Below are 18,585 nucleotides of genomic sequence, written 5' to 3' on the forward strand. Positions count from 1 at the left end.
ATTTCCTTCTTACACAAACCATTTCAAAGCCTCCCTCCACACTGTATTACAAGGTTCTGTACAAATGCACTTGTAAGAGACCAAACTGGTGGTTACCAGGGTGGGGAGATGGATTAAAAAGCTGAGCAGATGAAGAGTACATACTTATTCTGCTGAACACTAAATGTACAGAATTGCTGAATCATATTGTACACCTGAACCTAATTTAACACTGTACACTAATATTGGAATTTAAAAGAGACTTAAGTAATAGCAAAAACTTGGGGGAGGTGTGGAAGTGCACCTGTAAGCTGCAATATGTTCAAGGAAAATGGTGACTGAGGGTGTAGAGGGGAACTCAACTCTGTTCATGGTAGGTTATGTACAGTTTATGACACAGGCTAACACATGGGTCTAATGTGGGTAGTACCTGTGTGGATCCATACTTAAATGCTAGTAAACCCTGATTTAATTTTCATTTTTCATGGTAAAAAAGTAAGTTTTCGTATTTCCCCCCATGCCCAAATGGATGGTGTTTAGAGAACCACTTTGGTGAATACTGTTATTCAAAAATTCTAAGTAGCAGAATGATGGGTAAAAAGTGATATATTAGGGAAAAAGTCCAGTTTCAAAATTTAGAATGGACTGAGTAGAAAGAAAAAAGGAGTTAGGGAGTTTCTTTGATAAGTCAAATGAAAGGTGATAAGGGCCTTCATAAGACCATAAAAAAGTCAGAATGTATTCACCCAAAGTGAGTTTATCAAAGGTTTTTTCTGTCTTTTTTCTTCTCCCTACCCCAGCTTTTTCCAAGTCTTAAAGAAGATACAGTAGATACATACCATGGAATATTACTCGGCCATAAAAAAGAAAGAGATCTTGCCATTTGCAACAACATGGATGGAGCTAGAGAATATGCTAAGCAAAGTAAGTCAGAGAAAGACAAATACCACATAATTTCACTCATATATGGAATTTAAGAAACAAAACAAATGAGCAAAGGGGGAAAAAGAGAGAGAGAAAGGCAAACCAAGAAACAGACCCTTAACTATGACGAATGTATAGTTACCAGAGGGGATGTAGGTAGGAGGATGGGTTAAATAGGTGACGGGGATTAAGGAGTGCACTTGTCACAAAGAATACGGAAGTGGTTGAATCACTACATTGTACACCCAAAACTAATATTACACTCTATGTTAATTAACTGGAATGTAAATAAAAACTCAAAAAAAAATAAGAAGATTAAGATGTTAGAATATTGAAATTTTGAAGCAAATATTTAATTATTAAAAAATCACATTATTCGGAAGAACTCTTCAAAACAACAACAACAACAACAACAACAAAAACCTCTTTCTTAAAAACGGCCAGAAATGGGTAACTGGACAAAAAAAATCTCATCAAGGGGTGCCTGGGTGGCTCAGTGGGTTAAAGCCTCTGGCTTCGGCTCAGGTCATGATCCCAGGGTCCTGGGATCGAGCCCCACATTGGGCTCTCTGCTCAGTGGGGAGCCTAGTTCCCTTCCTCTCTCTCTGCCTGCCTCTCTGCCTACTTGTGATCTCTGTCAAATAATAAATAAAATCTTAAAAAAAAAAAATCTCATCAAGACAGAAAACTCAGCAGCCTATAAGGCAGGCTTTTTTCAACTTTACCAAGCAGTTTAGCAGTTGCAAGAGATAGTTCAAAGGCAAAGAGTCATCCATGCCAGAGAAACAAGTTATAATGAAACATGTAAACAAAAAGAACAGGGAATATCCCTAGCCATTAGCGAAATACAAATCAAAACCACAATGAGTTACCACATTACACCAGTCAGAATAGCTTAAATTAACAAGATAGGGAACAACAAATGTTGGTGAGGATGTGGAGAAAAAGGAATCCTCTTATACTGCTGGTGGGAATACAAGCTGGTATAGCCACTCTGGAAAACAGTATGGAGGTTCCTCAAGATGGTAAAAATAGAGTTACCCTGCAACCTAGCAATTGCACTACTGGGTACCTACCCCAAAGATACAGATATACTGAAAAGGGTACTTACACCCCAATGTTCATAGTAGCAATGTCCACAATAGCCAAACTGTGGGAGAAGCCAAGATGCCCTTCAACAGGTGAATGGATAAAGAAGATGTGGCTCATATATACAATGGAATATTACTCAGTCATTAGAAAGGATGAATACCCACCATTTACATCAACACGGATGGAACTGGAGGGTATTGACTTTCAAATCAAAACTACAACTCAGTGTATATCAGGTCATTGTGCTGTATACTTTAAAGGTCTTATAATTTTATTTATCAGTTATACCTTAATGAGACTGAAAAAAAATATAAAATTCACTTGGAATTAATTCCTGTAAAGAGTTAAATCTTTCAATTTCTCCATATGGACATACAATTGCCCCAGTGTTACCTTCATCATAAATCAAGGGTCCATATAGGCATAGATTTGCCTCTGGGATCTCCTTTTTCCTTCCCTTACATTGATTCTTCAATATTCTTTATTTAAGCTAAGGGCATTATTACTCATTAATCACCCAAGCAGGAAATCTGGAGATAATTGATTCTAATCCCTGCTTATTTAACTTCATTAATTTTTCTCATATTCAAATACTTTCTCCATTTCTGACATTCCCTTACACCTTGATAACCTCAATGATCTCCTAACTGGTCTTGCAACTGCCAGTGTATCCTTGCTTTTGTACTCCCAAGCACCTTGTACATATATTTAATACAGCCCTTAACGTATTTACTAGGTGAAATTTGACTGCTCCCTGAATACACAGCTTCCCCTGAAGTTCTTTTGAGTAATAAGTGTTTGCTTTCACACATCCCTTTGCATCAAGCCCTAGCAAGCCCTAGAAGTGGGGTAGGTATTCTGCCGACTCCTTAAGTTCTCTTTCAGGTATTCTCCAGCCTAATGCATTGAATTACCCATATCAGTATTTAGAAGGCATCCCAAACTTAATATACTTAAAGGTCTCAAGGATTAGAGATCTTGGAATCAAATGTTTGGTCTGGGAGGGTTGAGGTTTCTAGATGACACAGGTAGAAAGACTGGAGGTGCTTGGAGAGCAGCAAGAAAAATAAAACTAAAATTATGCACACATGGCCTAAGTAACTGTGGTACTATGGAAGAAAAGCTCACTGGAAGACAGGAGTTCAAACAACTGAACAATCAACGAGTGTAATCAAAACATCAAGAATAACAGGAGTTAGGGGTGCCCAGGTGGCTCAGTTATTAAGCATTTGCTTTCAACTCTGGTCATGATCCCAGGGTCCTGGAATCAGGCCCCACACTGGGCCCCCTGCTTAGCAGGAAGCCTGCCTCCCTCTCTCCCACTCCCCCTGCCTGTATTCCTCTTTCACTGTCTCTCTCTCTTTCTGTGTAAAATAAATAAAATCTTAAAAAAAACCCTAGGAGTTAGAGGTGAAGAGTAACAGAGTTAAAAGCTAAGATATTTAAAACTGCAATGATGGGTAGTGATAGAATTTAATAGTATAAGATTCAAAGTTTGGGGGCACCTGGGTGGCTCAGTGGGTTAAGCGTCTGCCTTCAGCTCAGGTCATGATCTCAGGGTCCTGGCATGGAGCCCCGCATTGTCTCTCTGCTCAGCGGGGGGCTTTCTTCCCACTCCACCTCTGCCTGCCTCTCTGCCTACTTATGATGTCTCTCTGTCAAATAAATAAAATCTTTTTAAAAACGATTCAAAGTTTGGGGACATTAAGAAAGATAATAATGAAAAGATAAGGAGAACGACTTCCTCTTCCTTTCAGGTCCAATGGTATAAGGTCATGGGATAGGTAAGAGCTAACACTTGAGAGGGCTGCAGGACAATCTGTTCTAACCTCTCCCTCTCCTACAAGATTGCATTAGAATAAGACTGAGCATATAGGAGATTTTGCTGATAATAAACTCCAGAAGGTACACTGGAAGGGTTTCAAGAGTCAGAGAGCGTTAAGAAAAAAGGACAAGACAGGGAATATTCAGAGACTTCTGGGAATTAAGAGTGTAGGAGATGGGAGAGGGGGGTGCCAGGGGATTCCTGTAGTGATCGACAGTAACAGGAATGAGGGATAATGAAATTAGCCCTAGTGGATTCAAGGAAGATAGAGTGAGGAGGCTGTAAGTGTTAGGGAGTAAAGAGGAATGAATTACTGGGGATTGCTCCAAAGGTTCAAGGAAGTCACCCTCTAAGTCCCAGTATACTAGTTTAAAATCAGGTGATATTTAAACATCATATAAATCTGCATGACCACAGATCTATTAATCTTATCCCCAAAATTTATACAGTATATTCCATGACTCAGCAATTCCACATTTACATACACAGAGAATCTGTAAAGACATAATTGAACTCTGTAGCACCATCAATCATCTAGACATAAGTAACATCTATGGACTAAATCCAATGACAGCAGAACACACATTCTTCTCAAGATCACACAGAGCATTCATCAAAGACACACCACATTCTGGGCCATAAAGCACATCTGAACAAATTTAAAAGAACAGAAATCATAAAATGTCTACTTTCAGATCATAATAGAATTAAATTAGCAATCAAGAACAGAAGATAACTGGAAAATGGCAGAATACTTGGAGATTAAAAACACACCTTAAAATAATACATAAGTCAAAAAAGAAATCTCAAGATAAATAAATTAATACATTAAAAATATTTTTAACTAAATGACGATGAAGTTACAGCTTGCCTAAATTTGTTAAGTGCAGTGAAACACAGCTTTGAAAGTCATAGCATGAAATTATTTTATATATATATATATATATATATATATAGTATTAGCATATATTAGGAAGAAGATCTAAAATTAATCATCTAAGCCTCCACCTTAAGGAACTAAAAAAAGAGCAAATTAAGACTAAAGTAAATAAAAGATATAATAAATACTGGAGGAGAAATCAATAAATTCAAAAACAGGAAATCAACAGAGAAAAATCAACAAAACTAAAAGCTGGGTCTTTGAGGGGCGCCTGGGTGGCTCAGTGGGTTAAGCCGCTGCCTTCGGCTCAGGTCATGATCTCAGAGTCCTGGGATCGAGTCCCACATCGGGCTCTCTGCTCAGCAGAGAGCCTGCTTCCCTCTCTCTCTCTCTCTGCCTGCCTCTCCATCTACTTGTGATTTCTCTCTGTCAAATAAATAAATAAAAATCTTTAAAAAAAAAAAAAAAAAAAAAAAAAAAAAAAAAGCTGGGTCTTTGAGAAAACCAACAAAATGGATAAACCTCCAACCAGGCTAAGAAAAATAGAAGACACAAATCACTAATGTTAGAAATTAAAGAAGGGACAGGACTACAGATTCCATGGATATGAAGAGGAAAATAAAACAATGTTATGAATAGCTCTGCATCCATAGAAATGAAAACCTAGGTTAAATAGGCCAATTCCTTAAAAAAAAAAAAAAAAAAAGCTACTAAAGCTCAGGCAAAAAATAGATAAACCAAATAGGCTTAAAGAAATTTAATCAATAATTAATAGCCTTCCAAAACAGAAAGCACCAGGCCTAGTTGTGTTCAATAATGAATTCTATCAAACATTTAGTAAGAAATTATACCAATTCTCCACAATCTCCTCCAGAAGATAGAAGCAGGGGGAACTTACTCTATGAGGCCACCATTATCCTAATACCAAACCAGACAAAGATGGTACAAGAAAAAAAACACACAAAAAACTTTAGACCATTATCTCTCGTGATAGATGTAAAATCCTCCAAAAAATATTAGCAAATCAAACCAACAATGCCTGAAAGGAATTATACACTATAACTAACGGGATTTATCCCAGGTATGCAAGACTGGTTCAATATTGGACAATCAACTAACATGACCATCAAATCAACAAGCTAAAGAAGCAAAATCTAATGATCATGTCAACAGATTCAGAAAAAGCTTCTGACAAAATCCAAAACTCATTCATGGTTCTAAAACCTCTCAACAAATTAGGAATGGAAGGAAAGTTCCTCAACTTGATAAAGAACCTTTACAAACAGCTAATATCATACCTAATGGTGAGAAACTTGAAGCTTTTCCACCAAGTGATACCTTCTAATCACTGGTTCTCAACACTGCAGTGGAAGTCCTAGCTCATACAATAAGACTAGTAAATAAAAGGTATAGAAAGGGGTACTCAATATTGTCAAGATGTCATTTCTTCCTAACTTAATCTATGGATTCAACACAATCCCAACCAAAATCCCAGCAAATTATTTTGTAGATGTTGACAAACTGATTCTGAAGTTTATATGAAGAAGCAAAAGACCCAAAATAGCCAACTTAATATTGAAGAAAAAGAACAAAGTTGGAGAAATAATGCTACCCAACTTCAAGAGTTACTATAAAGCTATGGTAATCAAGACTGGATGGTACTTTAAAAAAAAAAAAAAAAGACTGTATGGTACTAGATAAAGAAAAGACAAATTAATGGAACAGAATAGAGACAGAACAAATAGGCAGAAACAGACTCACATAAATATAGTCAACTGATTGTTGACAAAGGAGAAAAGCAACAAAACAAAATGAAAAAACCCAGTCTTTTCAACAAATAGTGCTGGAACAACTGGACAACCACATGTAAAAAATGAATCTACAGACCTTCATAAAAATTAACTAAAAATGGATCACAGACCTAAACATAAGATGCAAAACTATAAACCTCTTAGAAGGTAACATTGGAGAAAACCTTTATGACCCTGGGTATGGCAACGACATGTTATTTACTTTTTTAAAAGATTTTTTATTTATTTATTTTTGAGAGAGAGAGAGACAAAGAGAGAGAGAAAGTGTGAGCATGAGTGGAGAAGAGGGGCAGAGGAAGAAACAGACTCTCTATTGAGCAGGGAGCCTGATGTGGGGCTCAATCCCAGGACCCCAGGGTCATGGCCCAAGCCGAAATCAAGAGTTGGATGCTTAACTGAATGAACCACCACTGACAATGACACTTTAGACACAACACCAGGGGTGCCTGGGTGGCTCAACTGGTTAAGCGTCCAGCTCTTGATTTCAGCTCAGGGTCATGAGATCGAGTCCCACATCAGGCTCTGCACTGGGCATGGAGCCTGCTAAAACTTTCTCTCTCCCTCTCCCTCTGTCCCTCCTCTCCTGCATGTGTGCCCACTCCCTCATTCATTCATAAAAAAATATAGACACACCACCAAAGGCAGGATCCACTAAAGAAATAATTAAGTTGGTTTTCTTTAAAATTAAAACCTTCTGCTATGCAAAAGAGAATTAAAAAACAAGCTGAAGACTAGGAAAACATATCTGCAAAAGCCATCTGATAAAAGACTATTATCAAAAATATACAAAGAACATTTAAAATTCAACTATAAGAAAAGAAACTACCTGATTTTAAAACATGCAAAAGATGTGAAGAGACATCTCACAAAAAAGATGGCAAGTAAGCATATGAAAAGATGTTCAACATCATATGACTTAGGGATATGAAAATTGAAACAATGAGATACCACTACAAACCTATTAGAATAGCCAAATTCCAAAACACTGTTAACCAAATGCTGGTGAGGATGTGGAGCAACAGGAACTCTCATTCATTGCTGGTGGGAGTGCAAAATGGTACTTGGGAAGACAGTTTGTCAGGTTCTTAAAACTAAACATACCCTTAATCATATCATCAGAGCAATCAAGCTCTGTGGTATTTATCCAAATGAACTGAACATTAACATCCACAAAAAATCTTCACAGAGATATTTACCACAGCTTTATTCAAGCTGCCAAATTTGGAAGCCACCAAGATGTCCTTCTGTAGGTGAATGGGTTTATAAACTGTGGTACATCAGACAATGGAATATTATTACTCAGTGCTAAAAAGAAACAATTCATCAAGCCATGGTAAGACATAAAGGAATCTTAAGTGCAAATACTAAGTGAAATAAACCAATTTGAAAAGCCTACATACTGTATGATTCCAACTATATGAAATTCTGGAAAAGACAGAAGTATGGAGACAATGAAAAGATTAGTGGATGCCAGGGGTTAGAGGCAGGAAGGGATGAAAAGGCAGAGCACAAGGAGTTTTCAGGGCAGTGAAACTATTCTGTATGAAGCTAAAATGATAGATACTTGTCACTGCACCTTTGTCAAAACCCACAGGATATACAACACCAAGAGTGGCCCCTAATATAAATTATGGACTTTGAGTGATAATGATGTACCAATGTAAGTTAATTGACTTCAACAAATGTACCACTCTGGTGCAGGATACCCCCACCCTGTGGTGTGGGGACGGTGTATGGGGGAACTCTTTCTACTTTCTGTTTAGTTTTGCTGTGAACCTAAAAACTGCTCTAATTTTAAACAAAGTTTATAAATTAAAAAAAAAAAAAAAAACCAACAAACTAGGAAGGTTCTATTTCCAGAATGACTAAGTACCTACTAAACTGACCTTACTGTAGTTATAATCTACTTATATATACTAAATATTTAATAACAGATTGACCTATATGGATAAATAGCCTTTCAAATCAACAGACTTCATATTACTCAACAGAGCAGGATGTGTGAGATCTGAGGATATAATCTAATGGAAAGTTTGATCTGCATGGAACAATCAGTGCTGCCTTTCTTAGCGTCTAGGTTAGGTAAAGAGTCTACAGCCATGAATTGGGCTTTTAAGTTAATCCTTTTTCCCTGTGTCTGAAGCCCACCTGGATTTTCTGCAGTGATTGGGGAGAGATGATGATGATGACAGGTAACATTTATGGAATATGAAGTATGTTATACATATTAATTCAAAGTTACAGTCCACAGCCCTAGGCAGGCTGAAAGACCAGATGATGTTCTCAATCAAAGTCCCTTGAATAGGGAAGATCTAGTCCTAAACTCTAACTGCTGGGAATCTAAATAGATAATCATCTCAGAAAGGAACAGCCAATAGTAATTAATGCCTAGTACTCACATTATAGTTGTGAAATAATGTATAAGATCTAGAGATGCTAAATTTATTTCTATAGGATGAAAAGGCCAGGTCAGATATAAGTTGTTTTAACCAAGTTCCAAGGTAGAGTGCACATTACCCAGTCAGTTTGAGGAGGAACATATCTAAACACAATGAGAGTTTTGCTTTCCAGTCTTAGTAGGTCTCCAATCCCCTGGGTCCTCCTACACTCTTCATGGTGTCTTCTAACGTGACAGTTAGTGTTTAAGAGTTTTATTGATTCCTGGAAATGGGCCAAGAGTCCACTGAATACTTGGATAGGAGCCCAGTAAAGTGAGAACCTTCTCCCAAGGACAAAGAGCAATTTCAGAATCGCCAATGCTTAGACAACTATTCCACATGCACCCTCATTTTCTCCCTCCAAAGACACAGTAAACTGTGAGCAAGGAGACAAACCCAAGTGAAAAAGATCTGTCTTATTTGGCTTGATGATGAGCGGTTTCATTGCTTTGGTACTGTTTTATTGCCCAAAGATAGACAAGGTCCATGGCTTACCCACGCAGTAAGCTCTAAACAGCTTCCTATGGTTCCAAGCCTGTTCCATTTCCATTACACCTAGGTCTGGAACTCCCACTGTAAATAATGTAGCAGTCAACAGTGTAACAGTGCAGCAACCCCTTTAGCAAAGCTAAGGCCCCTTTGCTGGCCTCCCTGGGATGCAAAAATACATGTCTAAACTAAAATATATGGCTAACTCAAATGAGGTCTTCTCCCTCTTAATTTTTCTATATTCCCCAGTCAGAGGCAAGTAAATCAGTCCTTATACTGTTTGGAGGAGCCCATATTCCAGATGGAGCAGAGTCTGAATATAGAGATCATTTGCTTCAATTACAATATGTGAAATCAATACCAACTTAAAACGAATATTCCTATCACTTTTGTTGATTCCTATTCTAACAGAGAAAGTTATCAGAAGTCACATGAGGCCGAAAACCATCCTTGTAAGGGCTGCCCCTTGGGTATGGTAGGACAACATTTAATAAAGCTCTTTTCACATGGCCCCAGATGGCTGGAGCCATAACACGCTCTCGATATACCAGAACAGACGCCATAGACCCAGGAAACAAACCCAGCCCTAAAACATGCACAAGGCCAAAAGGAATGTTGGCAGGTCGAGGCAAGAAACAACTAAGAGTCAAAAACAGACTGAACACATTCTCCCATAGAAAGCATGCCCATGAACTCTATATTCCTCAGTCAACTGAGTGAAGTAACAATGTAGTATGCTGAGCCTCACAAAGTGAGAAGTAGGAAAGAAATTAGGTGTCACTGGTCACTCTTTCCCCCACCTTTCTTAACCTTCAGGCACTCACCTGTGTGGCCATGGAGTGGTGAGTGTGGCCTTGGTAGTGTAGGTGATGTGTTAGAGGTCACAATCAAACTCTTGCGGTTACTTGTCCGACAACTGCAATGAAAACAGAAATGTCAGTTATAATAGGGTCCACCATGGGCTCAGAGAACTTAAATGGCTACTGAGGAACAAGAGTGACATCATTCCACGGACTGAGCATTATACTACTTCAAACTGAACTGAGGCAGCAAATTCTGTTTGCCCCAGACAGACTTCATAATTCGTAGCATTCTGCCTTACAATTACTTTTGTCACTGTCTTGACTTTTATCTTGTATTGTCATTGTACTTTGTAATGTTTAGGTTTTGCTTCCCAAGCAAATTCAAGGAGATCCTCTAAACAATCATGATTTAGTGGTATCTGAAGAAGAATGGTCATGGTAAATTTAGAAAACAAAATGCACAAATCATATTCTCATATTTCGTACAAATTAATGTTCTTATCATAAAAATGAAACCATTAACTTAACCCATGAAATTTATTTTTAAAAAACTGCTTAATCAAGAATTAAGTAATACTTTCATTTCACCATAAATTGCAGAACAGGTGGGTTCTTTCTAAAAACTGTCTTCCTATAACAAGTTAATTAATGCCTGAGTCTTTTTGTTGTGGTTGGAGAAAACCAAATCATCATGAAAAGCCATTTCATGCTACACTTGCTAGTGAAAATGTGTATAAATGTATTTGAAGGCATTAGGGATACTTGCCATTTATATTCATCCAAACAAATATTTACCAAACACCTACTTGACACCAGACACTGTTGTAGATGCTAGGGAAGCAACAGGAAACAAGAGAAAAGTCTCTGTCCTCAAACTGGAGTACTGCTATGAAGAAAGATAAAGAGAGGGATGGGGGGAGGAGGCGGAATGTTCAAGAAAAAGTAAAATGGGCGTCAGGAGGGGAGAACGATAGGAAAAAGAGTAGGTTAGAAAGGGTATGGGGGTAGGTCACAGGCAGACTCTGTAGGTCTGGTAGACTGTCCTAAAGAACTACTGGAAATGTGACAGGAAATCACAGAAAGGATTGAGGTCAATCTCAAGAATGAGATCATGATAAGAAATAATGAGCACTTTCCCCTAAGAAACCATCAGGAAAAATCTAATCCTGTCTCACAGCCTTCATTACTCAGTCACCATCATATGTCCAAGCTTCTCGTTCTCCAATGTGAAACAGTCTCCCTTTATTCTCTGATCTTCCAACAAGAAAAGCTTGCAGTGTGTCTCCATGAACTCATTCTGTCCTCAGCAAACTGCCTACATTCTCAACTTCTTTGCTCAACATTCATTTTAAATTCTAGTTCTAACTGAAACCTTGCTTAAACCCCATCATAATACACACACAGGACACCACAGTCCTGGTGAAATCCCAACCATTTTAAACCCAACTTTCCATCTATTTCACAACTGCACTCAGGCAGCTGAAGGGTGACTAAAGAAAAACCCCAAATCATGCTGGCTAGTGTCTCTTTATATTTAAGATGATAAATATCAAGTGGGTCTTCTTAACCAAACTGCAGTTACCTGGACAATGTGTGCTCACTCTCTCTCCAAGACAACTAACTCTCATCTTCTCTCCAAACTTCCAGCACTCCTTCCCCAAATCTCACACTCATCTGCTGACTTTGCCTTTTATTCAACTGGGGGTAAAAAGCAACAACACACAAATGCTTCATATTCTTGCTATACAAGTCTATTAGCCTAAATTTGTATCCATATACTCTAGTTTCCTATCTACAACAGCAGAAGGAAACACCATGCTCCTGTCAAAGGCAACTCCTCTGACTTTCCTCTTTAAAGTCTCCACCTACACTGCCCTCCCTCTCCTCTGCCATGAATTTCTACTTCCTACTAAATCATTCTCATCATCGTAAAAACATATCATTTCTTCCATCACACAAAAATAAAAACAAAATCTTTCCTAGGCCTCCCTGGCTTGTGCAGTTCTTTGCTCCCGTCTTTCGGAAAGATTCCATGTGGGGGTTTTACACTTGTCATCTTCACACCTCCATTTCCTATTCTCTCTTCAGTCCACTTGAGTCAATCATCCCCATTCTTCCATTGAAATCACTGCTGTCAAAATCACCAATGACCTTGATCCTCATCTTATGTAACCTCTCAGCATCATTTAGTTTTAACTCCCTCTTTTAAAAACTTTTTAAATTGGAATTTAATTTATAGTCAACAAAATATACAGATCTTCAGTGTTCTGTTCATGAGATAATTATATATATCCATATAACAACATCCAAAACAAAAGACAATAATTCTATTACCCCAGAAAGTTCTCATGTGCCCCTTTCCAGTCAAACTCTTGTCTCCCAATCAGTTTCTTCTAACATATGGCATTATTTTTGTTTTACTGGATTTCCTATAAGTAGAACTGCACACTATGTATTTTTGTTTGGGCTTGCCTTTTGTTCAACCTAATATCTGTGTAACTCTTCCTGAGACACTTTTCTTTCTTTAGTTTCTAGGACATGATGATTTCCTGGTCTTCCTATCTCACTAGTTGCTCATCTTTTATTCTCCTTTGCTAGCTCCTTCTCTTCCTGACCACTAAATCATTTAGTACTCAGGGGCTCAGATCTGAAATATTGTTTTTCTCTCCCTACACTCACTCCCTAAATTATGTCAAGTGCCTACTTGACATCTCCAACTGGATGTCTTAAAAGGCATCTCAAATTAACATTTCTAAAACAGAGGTCTTGAGGTCAGATTTTTGAGGTTCCCTCTAAAATCTGCTACTCCTCCCTAAGTTGTACTATCTCACTGCATGGTACCACCATTCATCCAGATGCTCTGGGAAAAACCTATGAATCATTGTTCATTCTCTTTTCTTCATACCCACATCCAAAACAACCAGCAAGTTCTGTGGAATTATACCTTAAAAATATACCCTGAGTGCAAGCCATTCTCATTACCTTCAATACTACCTCAACTCCAGTTCAAGTCTATAAAAGATTTCTGAAGGATCTTCCTTCCACTTTGATTCTTCCTGCCCACCCCCAGCTCCCAGCAGTCTATTCTTCACCTATCAGCCACAGTAATATTTTAAAAATCATAGATGAAATCATGTGAATTCCCCTTTTAAAAACTCCAATGGTGGAGCACCAGTTAAGTGCCTGTCTCTTGATTTCAACTTAGGTCATGATCTCAGGGTCCGGGGAGCAAGCCCCACATTAGGCTCCATACTCAGCAGGAAGTCTGCAGGAGATTCTCTATCCCCCTCCTTCCATTCCTCCCCCACTCACATATATGTGTGTGCATGCTCTATCTCTCTCTCTCTCTCTCTCAAATAAATAAATAAATAAATAAATAAATAAATAAATACAACCCTTCCAATGGCTTCCCATCCCATTTGCAATATAATTCAAATTCCTCACCATGGCCATTCAAATTAACCCTACTATAAAGGTTTGTTGTTGTTGTTTTATGTAAAGGATCTCAAGTAAGATTTTGTCTTTTGGATCTTCTTGAAAAGAAACATACCTATGTTTATTCAGCCCCCTGTTCTAAGGGCAAATAGGATACAAATATTGTCGGTAGGCCCTTCAGTTTTGAACATTAGAAATTTTACAAAACATACATATGAAATTATATTGACCTTTGGCGAGCTTACCCAGATCAAGGGAATCCTGAGTCAAAGATACCTCAGAGACTTCTGCACTTCAGCTCACCCTACTCCCTTAATAATTAATGCTCTCTCCTCCTGGACTTACCCAATTATACCAAATTTTTAGAAAGCATGAGTTCAAATGAGGATTTGTATGGATGCTCCTTTATTCTTCCAAGCAGGCTAAAGTCTCTTTTCTTTGCACTCTTATAGCACTTGTAGCTTATCCGACACTCAGTGTTAAGTGTCACTGCAGTACAGTAGAAAGAGACAGGGCTTTGCAGTTAGAAGATCTGAGTTTGAAACTGGCTGTTTGACCTTGAACAAGCCTCATAAACTCTCATGCTCTGGTGTTCTCAATTATAAAATGAAGGTAATATAAACCTTATGTGTCATTCTGGACTCCTCTCTTTCGACCCACCATAAATTTTGTATATCGACCCATCATAAATTTTGTTGGCCTTAACATCAAAATATATCCAAAGCTGATCATTTTTTCACTTCTTTTACCACTACCACCTTGGATCAAGCCACTTATCTGAATTAAGTAAACTAGCTTCCTTGTTGGTAGTCCTGCTTCCACTTTTGTTCCTGTGGAATCTGTTCTCAACAAAACAGCCTTTAAAATATAATTCAGAAAATATTTCTACTTCCAATCATGATAGAGTAACAAATAATATAATTACCCTCTCATATAATAAACTAGACCAAAAAAAATGAAACAATTTTCAGACCCTGGACAAATAATAATCCAGGACAGTGATCATTAAGAGAAGGGGAACAAACAATGAATACTGTATGCTGAAAAAAATTAATTAATTAAAAAAAAAAAAAAAGAGAGAGAAGGGGAACAAACAACGTGAGTACTATGATTACCCAAGCTTCTATCTGAAAAAACTTCCCAGCAACAGTGCAGGGAGGAGGTACCTGCACAGAGCCTGGTAGTCTCCTTGAGTTGAAAAAGCTACCCAAGAAAAGGAGGTGAAAATTCCTCAGTGTACACATAGGGTCAAAAATAGTTTGTGCTGGGACGCCTGGGTGGCTCAGTTGGTTAAGCAGCTGCCTTCGGCTCAGGTCATGATCCCAGCGTCCTGGGATCGAGTCCCACATCGGGCTCCTTGCTCCGCAGGGAGCCTGCTTCTCCCTCTGACTCTGCCTTCCACTCTGTCTGTCTGTGCTCGCTCCTGCTCGCTCTCTCTCTGACAAATAAATAAATAAAATCTTTAAAAAAAAAAAAAAAAAAATAGTTTGTGCTCTGAGCACTCAGAAGATGAAAATCTGGTTATTCATGGGACAGCAGAAAGAAAATATTAGTCCCAAATGCTACTCTGGTCCTACCTAACAAAGCTTAAAAGTAATCCTGAAAATGATCAAACTATTTCCAAGTAACTTAACTGTGTCTCAGTTAAGGCTCAAAAATATTGAAAGGAATAAAAATGACATATCTGATAAAGGGTTAGTACCCAAAATATATAAAGAACTCATAAAACCCAACACCCCAAAAAACAAATTACCCAGTTTAAAAATGGGCAGAGGGGGTGCCTGGGTGGCTCAGTGGGTTAAAGCCTCTGCCTTCGGCTCAGGTCATGATCTCAGGGTCCTGGGATCGGGTCCCACATCGGGCTTTCTGCTCAGCAGGAGGCCTGCTTCCTCCTCTCTCTCTGCCTGCCTCTCTGTCTACTTGTGATCTCTGTCAAATAAATAAAATCTTTAAAAAAAAAAAAAAAAGGGCAGAGGACACAAATAGACATTTTTCCAAAAAGACATACAGATGGCCAACAAACACATGAAATGAAAAGATGTTCAACATCACTCATCATCAGGAAAATACAAATCAAAACCACGATGAGATACCACCTCACACCTGTCAGAATAGCTAAAATTAACAACACAAGAAACAACAGGTGTTGGTGAGGATGCGGAGAAAGGAGAACCCTCACACACTGTTTATTGGTAGGAATACAAACTGGTGCAGCCACTCTGGAAAACAGTATGGAGGTTCCTCAAAAAGTTAAAAATAGAACTACCCTGGGGGGCGCCTGGGTGGCTCAGTGGGTTAAGCCTCTGCCTTCAGCTCATGTCATGGTCTCAGGATCCTGGGAGGGCTCTCTGCTCAGCAGGGAGCCTGCTTCCCTCTCTCTCTGCTGCCTCTCTGCCTACTCATGCGCGCTCTCTCTCTCTCTCTCTGTCAATAAATAAAATCTTAAAAAAAAAGAACTACCTTGGGATCCAGCAATTGCACTACTAAGTATTTACCCAAAGGATACAAAAATGCTGATTCAAAGGGATACATGCATGCTGATGTTTATAGCAGCACCATCAACAACAGCCAAAGTATGGAAAGAGCCCAAATGTCCACTGACAGATGAATGGATAAAGAAGAGGTGGTATATATGCACAATGGAATATTACTCAGCCATAAAAAACAATGAACTCTTGATATTTGAGATGCTGTGGATAGAGCTAAAGAGTATTATGCTAAGCAAATAAGTCAGTCAGAGAAGGACAAATACCACGAGTATACTCATATGTGGGATTTAGAAACAAAACAAATGAACACAGACGGAAAAGGAAGAAAAAGAGATGATAACCAAGAAACAGACTCTTAACTATAGGGAACAAACTGATGGTTACTAGAGGGGAGGTGGGTGGTGGGGAGATGGGTTAAATACGTGATGGGGACTAAGGAGAGCACTTGTTGTGATGGGCACCAGATGTATACAAGTGTTGAATCACTAAATCCTACACCTAAAACTAATATTACTCTGTATGTTAATTAATTTAATTTAAAAAGGAATAAAAATATTCACATATAACAAATCCACAGTTTCGTATGTAATAAAAAATCACTAGGCATGGGAAAAAGCAGGCAAATAGGACCCATAATGAATGGGAAATCAACAGATGCAGAAATGATAGAGATGATAGAATTAACAGAACACTAAAATTGTTACTATAACTATATTCCATATTTTCAATAAGCTACAGGAAAGTATTGGCATGTGAAGGAGAGATTTATGAATATTCACGATATTTAAAAAACACAAATAACATTTCTAGAGAATAAGAATCTCAGATGAAAATTAAACTGGATGGCATTAACAGAGATGAGGCACTGCAGAAGATCAGTGAACCCAGACATAGCAAGAGAAGCTAAGCAAAATGAAACAGAAAAGAAAATGTTTAAAACTGGAAACAGCAACAGCAAGCAGTGAGACAACTTCAAGCAGACTAAATGTGTAATTAGAGTCCCTAAAAGGAAGGGAGGGGCCAAAAAAATATTTGAAGAACTAACTGCTAAAAAATTTTCAAATTGATGATAACTATAAACTCACAGATCCAAGAAACTCAATGGACCCCAAGGACAAGAAACATGAAGAAAAATATGCCAAAGTACATAATAATCAAATTACTTATAATCAGTGATAAAATCTTTTTTTTAATTTTTTTATTTTTTTAAAGATTTTATTTATTTATCAGAGAGAGGGGGCGGGGAGAGAGCGAGCACAGGCAGACAGAATGGCAGGCAGAGGCAGAGGGAGAAGCAGGCTCCCTGCTGAGCAAGGAGCCCTATGTGGGACTCGATCCCAGGACGCTGGGATCATGACCTGAGCCAAAGGCTGCTGCTTAACCAACTGAGCCACCCAGGCGTCCCTCAGTGATAAAATTTTAATAGCACCACATATAAAGATTATCTAAACACACAGAAGAACAAAGGTAACAATGACAATAGACTTCTCATTGGAAAAAGATGCAACCCAGAAGATAGAAAAGACATGTCTTAAAATATTGAACACCAAAGTCAATACCAAGTGAAAATATCTCTCAAAAAGGCAGCCAAAATAATGACTTTTTAACACAAAGAAAAGCTGAAATAATTCATTACCAACAGACCTGCATTAAGGCCTTCAGGCAAAAGGACATGATACCAGATAGAAATCTGGATCTACACAGAGTAAAGAAAAGCACCAGAAATGGTGAATATATGGGCAAATATAAATCCTGATTTTTATTTTTAAAATCACTTTAAAAGATAATTGAGTTTTAAAGGAAATATAATAATTTACTGTGGACTTTACAAGCCTATGTAGATATAAAATGGGGGACAGCTACAGCACAAAGCCTTGGAGAGAAGAATGGAAGTACAACACTGTGAGGCTCTTACATTAAATGTGAAGTGATATAGTATTACTTGAAGGTAAACCGTAATGAGTTAAAATTTTATACTATACAAACTAATGCAGCTACTAAAAAAAAGATATAGTTAATAAGCCAACAAAGGAAATAAAATGGAACCATAAAACATACACAATCCAAAAAAAAAGGCAAAAAAAAAAAAAGAAGAAAGGGAAAACAAGTACAGATGGGCAAAACAGAAAACAAATAGTAAGATAACAGATTTAAGCCAATTACACCAATAATCACATAAAATATAAATGTTCTCAAAACATACTCAAATTACAGCAGAGACTTTCAGATTGAACAAAATAGCAGGGCCAAACTATATGCTGTTTATTATTTGTGACAGCCAGAAACTAGAAACCACCTCAAATATCCACCAACATGAACGATCAGTCATAATATATCTATACACTGGACAACTACTCTGTAATAAAAAGGAATGAAATACTAAGTCAAACAATGGATGAACTGCAAAATAATTATGATGA

At 37.9% G+C, this 18,585-nt stretch overlaps 1 protein-coding gene across 11 annotated transcripts in view; it reads right to left on the reverse strand.

Annotated features, from left to right (window-relative positions):
• The window catches only part of MAST2 (microtubule associated serine/threonine kinase 2), a 208,289-nt gene that overhangs the window by 46,376 nt on the left and 143,328 nt on the right, over positions 1-18,585 (reverse strand). For all 11 annotated transcript variants that reach the window (XM_032361580.1, XM_032361579.1, XM_032361578.1 and 8 more), the window contains one exon: positions 10,263-10,354. In XM_032361580.1, the coding sequence (XP_032217471.1) occupies positions 10,263-10,354 (92 nt within the window). The remainder of the gene's footprint in view (positions 1-10,262; positions 10,355-18,585) is intronic.

Source organism: Mustela erminea, chromosome 10 (assembly GCF_009829155.1).
Source record: "Mustela erminea isolate mMusErm1 chromosome 10, mMusErm1.Pri, whole genome shotgun sequence".
In the NCBI taxonomy this organism is placed as follows: Eukaryota; Metazoa; Chordata; class Mammalia; order Carnivora; family Mustelidae; genus Mustela; species Mustela erminea.